The 5,243-nt window shown below is 53.4% G+C and overlaps 1 protein-coding gene across 1 annotated transcript in view; it reads left to right on the top strand.

The window, feature by feature from the left end:
* Positions 1-1,836: 1,836 nt before the first annotated feature.
* RHCG (Rh family C glycoprotein) overlaps positions 1,837-5,243 on the top strand; it is a 13,578-nt gene continuing 10,171 nt past the window's right edge. The window contains exons 1-3 of the mRNA XM_030887361.2: positions 1,837-2,027; positions 3,626-3,776; positions 4,948-5,095. Of these exons, the coding sequence (XP_030743221.1) occupies positions 1,861-2,027; positions 3,626-3,776; positions 4,948-5,095 (466 nt within the window). The 5' untranslated portion in view covers positions 1,837-1,860. The remainder of the gene's footprint in view (positions 2,028-3,625; positions 3,777-4,947; positions 5,096-5,243) is intronic.

Below are 5,243 nucleotides of genomic sequence, written 5' to 3'. Positions count from 1 at the left end.
TACCCCGGCTGCAGTGAACAGCTAAATGGTCCACAACAAACCCAAAGGCTGGCAATTGGACTCCACTCACATGCCATGGAAGAAAAGCCTGTGGCCATCTTTAAAAAATTAGCCCTGAAACCCTTATGGGGCACAGCTCTCCTCTGACTCACATGGGGTCTCCAGGAGCTGGAGAGTCAGCTCACAGCAGGTGGCTTTGAATCCCACCTTTACTGTGATGATTGCAACATGACGAGTTTTCAACCCCAGGACTCTCTCCACATTCACCTGTGGGGCCGTCAGCCTTCTCCTGTGAGCAAGAGCCCTCGTTGCCACTTCATTTATTCACTTGTCTGCTTATCATTATTATCTATACGGATTCACGAGTTTCTCCCCCAGCCCTAGATTGATTTTAATTCATTACAGCACATAATTATCCTGGTGCTCACATTGTCCCAGGTTTGCCCCGGGGGAGCCTTTGATCTGGCCCCTGGTCCTGTGACAGCTGCAGTTGCTTAGTGTAACTCTTCCTGCTTCTCAAAGCCCTCTCCTTTCTGCTGTTTTCCCAGATTTTAGAACTATGCAATGTTAGTCCGAGGAGAATAGTTAAGATCACTCTAGCCCAGCCCCTTTGTTTCATTATCAATAAAAATAAAGCTCTGGGAGGGGACATTGCTTGCAAAGGCCACACCAAGAGCTAATAGAGGCATTGATTGGGTCCTAGCCCAGAACTAGGACATAGCTATGGGTAAGTAACAGTAAGTTACAAAGCCAGCCCACTGTGAGCAGTCCCTGTTAGCTCACGTGGCACTGACCACGACATCAGAGGTTTGGGTCCACCGAGTGGTGCCTCAGAAGATGTGAGTGGGCCGCAGACCATCAGCCAGTGGAAGCGCAGTAGAGCGCATTTCCACTCTGACCGACACGGGGGTCACCACGGGGCAGAGCCAACTCCCTGACAATTGCCCGCATTTGCTTGTTTGCTTAACAGCGTCATTGAAGTTCTCCAGCATTTGAGAAGGGAGCATTAGAGCAGCTCTGAGACCTAGGAAGTTAGCTGATCTCACCAGAGTCCTGTGCCCAGTAGGCCAAGGAGCAGGGTCTGATTCTTGGATGCAGGGATGCTGGAAAGGGTAGCTGCTTTGTGTGTGTGAGGGTGGGGCACGTCCCTGGGGGTGGTCATCCAGTGTGGTTGGTCACACCAAAGGGCTCCTTGGCCAGATGAGTCTTGCTTCTTCAAAGTAGAAGAATAGGGTGGGGATGAAGTGGAGAGGGCAAGGTGCCATGGCCCAGTTCTGGACTCTCGACCCTGAGTAAAACTCGTGGCCTGCGCCCAATTTCAAAGGCCCCTCTGTCCTGCATGAGCAGAGTCCTCCTCCACCCAGGAGGGTGGGTTGCCATCTTTCAAGGATGTGGCCCTCTCCAGCAATGGTCTCTCAAGTGGATGTGCGCCAGCTTCCCACCCCCGCAGCACATCACCGCTGTCCCAGAGGCCAGCCTGAGAAGAGACTGATGGTGGTGGCTGTAAACCTTGCATCACCGGGGATGAAAGCGAGACAGAAGGGCAAGGTGGGGTTATGAGTCAGGGGCAGGGATAGTAAGGGGTGTCCTGGGTCTGACCAAGGCAGAAAAGGCTGCCTCTGCTTGACCACTGGGGAGAGCCTTGGTGGCATAGTGGTTACTAGTTGGCCAGTGATCCGCTCTGCAGGAAACAATGGGCCTTATACTCTCATAGAAAACTGCACAGTGGCAGGTCTACCCTGCCCTGTAACGTCGCCCTGAGATGGCATCGACTCGGTGGCAGTGAATCTGGTTTGGTTTTTGCCTGACCACTGAGATTTCGGCTGCTCCCACCCCACAGGCTTCCAGGACGTGCATGTGATGATCTTCGTGGGCTTCGGCTTCCTAATGACCTTCCTGCAGCGCTACGGCTTCAGCGCAGTGGGCTTCAATTTCCTGCTGGCCGCCTTCGGCATCCAGTGGGCACTGCTCATGCAGGGCTGGCTCCACAACTACCAGAATGGCTACATCTACCTAGGCTTGGAGAGGTGAGGTTTGCTCCGACCCAGTGGGCCCGGAGGACCCAGAGCTCCAAGCCAGTGCCCACCATCCAACACACACACACACACACACACACACACACACACACACACATTTGTCAGTGGTATCCAGGTTCTCGGAGGGTCTCCCACCCCTTTGACAGAAGCTGGAGGGACCCGAGGTTTCTCTCTGGTGACTGAGCCCAGGCCCTCATCAAAATTGCCCTGTGCTGCGGTGGTGTAGCCTAGTGGCATAGTGATTTGCATTGGGCTGCTAACTGCAAGGTCAGCATTTCAAAACCACCTGCCGCTCCTTGGGAGGAAGACTGGGTTTCTACTCCCGTCAAGAGTTACCATCTCAGAAACCCAAAGAGGCAGTTCTACCGTGGTCCTGCCAGGTCACTGTGAGTCAGCACTGACTCTCTGGCAGTGCGTTTGATTTTTGGTTGGTGGTGGCTTAGTGGTTAAATGTTGGGCTGCTCACTGCAAGGTTCAAACCCACCAGCTGCTCCTCGGGGAAAATGATGAAGCTGTCTACTCCTGTAAGGATTTACAGGCCAGGAAACCCAAAGGAGTCGTTTGACTCTGTCCTAGAGTGTCACCATGCATGGCAATCGACTTGATGGCAGTGGGTTTGGTGTGCTGTGAAAGAAACCCCGGTAGTGCGGTGGTTAAGTGCTGAGCTGCGAACCAAAAAGTCAGAGGTCCAAACCAACCAGTCACCACCTTGCAGGATAAAGATGTGGCCATCTGTTTCCATAAATCTTACAAGGTTGGCAATCCCATGGGGGCAGTTTGACTCTCCCATCGAGCCTCTAGGAGTCAGAACCGACTTAAGGTAACAGGTTTGGCTTTCTGTTTGGGGCCCAGAGACAGACAATGGTCCATGGGACCTGGGTGGGAGAGCCAGGCTCTGGAGGCTAGATGTGGAGAGAGCACTGGGTGGGACTCCCCAGCTGTCCCTAACCCGGCCCCCATGAACTCTCAGGCTCATGTCCACCTCTGAAATCCAGCAGGGCAGCTTTCCTGGTGGCCTGGTGGTAGGGAAAGTGGGTGGGTCCATGGGACCAGGATCTACCTCAGCCACACAGTCTCCTCTCCACCACCCTCTGCTGGGCTGGGTTGGGGGTCCTGGGTCCAAGGTTTCTGTAGGAGGGCTTCACAGAGCAAGCTCCAAGATTTCTGAGTGGTGGCCCAGATGCTGGTCTTTGCCCTTCCCTCTATCGGCTCCCTACAATCTGTAGGAAGCCCCTCTCTCTCTTCCTGGGACATAGATCTTAGCCAGATCCTCCTGGCTAAGATGAAGCTCAATAGCCCAAACCCAAGCAAGGCCCTGGTAGCCAGAGGGAGATATAGTATGAGAGAAATGGGTCTGGGGCCAGAGATGCCATCTGGCTGGAGGAATCAGTGAAGGCTTCCTGACAGAGGAGGCAGTGAGTAGAGGTTCTGGGATGGCAGATAAAAGATGGACAGCAGGGCAGGCTCCAAGTTTGGGACATGTTTGACAACAGATCACAAGCCCCAATCCACAGCTGGCTAAAGCCCAGATTCAAGGGCTTGGAGTTCGGGGTTTGCTGGAGCCTCCTCCCCACCTGTTCTGCCCACAGCCTCATCAATGCAGATTTCTGCGTGGGCTCTGTCTGCGTGGCCTTCGGGGCGGTCCTCGGCAAGGTCAGCCCGATCCAGCTGCTCATCATGACGCTCTTCCAAGTGACCCTCTTCGCGGTGAATGAGTTCATTCTCCTCAATGTGCTGCTGGTGAGCTGGCCTCAGATGGTGGGGAGTGGGGTCACTTGAGATGGCAGCAAGGGGCAGCAAGAGAAGGAAGGGCTAAGGAAGCATGCCTGCCTGGGTCCCTTCAGAACACGGTAGGTCACTTCATCTCCAGGCGTTCAGTGCCCTGGTCTCTAAAGTGGAAGTAATGACATCTGCCAAGCAGATGTCCACTTAGTAAACTCAGCCCAGAGCCTGCACAGAGCAAGCTCCTTCTTTCTCCTTGCCAAGGATTTGAGGCTAAAAGAAGTGGAATAAACAAGCCTTGGAGACTCACACAGAAGGCTGGATGGGTTTAATTGTTGGGCTGCTAATTGGAAAGTCAGCAGTTCAAACCCACCAGCTGGTCCATGGGGCTAGAAATGATGCTATCTGCTCCCATAGAGATTTACCATTTCAGAAACCTGGTGTGATGGTTTCCCTCTGTTCCACAGGGTTGCTGTGAGGAGCCCTGGTGGCTTAGTGGTTGCTAACTGCAAGGTCAGCAGTTCAAAGCTTCCCCATGGGAGAAAGATGGGACTCCTTGTTCCCATAAAGAGTTACAGCCTCAGAAACTCATGAGGGGCGTTTCTACCCTCTCCTGTAGGTCAGAGTCGACTCTCTGGCAGTGAGTTCAGTTGATGGGGCTGCTATAAAGAGAAACCAACTCAGCCATTGGACTGTGGGCTCTTGGAGACGCCCATGGATAGGGAGGGATGCAGGAAAGAGGTCACCCTGGGAGAGTCCACACTGGGGCCACTCACGAAATGTGAAACATGCTGAGTCGGTAGTATCTTTGGGTAAGTTAAGAAGCAGGGGGGGTTCCTTTGAATTTCAACACCCCCCCCCCAAGTCTGCTTCAGAAGTTCTTCTCCTGTGTGATAGCTTTCCAGCCTCTTATCTGAGCCAAATTTAAGCGCAAGACTCACCATTGACATGAAGGAGTGCTTGTCCCTTTGCGCTTTGCCAGGGCCCACTTCTGAATGCTTTAGATAGGTTAGCTCACTTAATCCTCATGACTGGGACAAACGTTACTCCCACTTTGCAGATGAGAAAGCTGAGTCTCCGAGAGGTCAAGTGGCTTAGCCAAGGTCAGAGACACCTGGACCTCTGTCTCTGTGTGGTTGGGAAGAGGGAGAGGGAAGAAGCCAGAGCCTGATAGGCCTTTGCCCCCTAGGTGAAGGATGCAGGTGGTTCCATGACCATCCACGTTTTTGGTGCCTACTTTGGGCTAACAGTGACCCGGATCCTCTACCGACCCAACCTGCAGCAGAACGAGGAGAGGCAGAGTTCTGTGTACCACTCAGACCTCTTTGCAATGATCGGTGAGCACTGCTATGGGGACTGAGGGCAACTATGATGGGTGAAGGCTACCATCATGATGAAGGTGCCATCGTGGGTGGGAGTGCCGTGGTGGGTGAAATACACCATGTGGGTGAAGACTTCATTGAGGCGTAAACTTGGCCATGATGG

This window comes from Echinops telfairi, unplaced genomic scaffold (assembly GCF_000313985.2).
Source record: "Echinops telfairi isolate 266 unplaced genomic scaffold, ASM31398v2 ScPeMD7_7409;HRSCAF=8447, whole genome shotgun sequence".
Taxonomy (NCBI): domain Eukaryota; kingdom Metazoa; phylum Chordata; class Mammalia; order Afrosoricida; family Tenrecidae; genus Echinops; species Echinops telfairi.
Note: the sequence above shows the minus strand (reverse complement) of the source record. Positions and strands in the feature narration are given on the sequence as shown.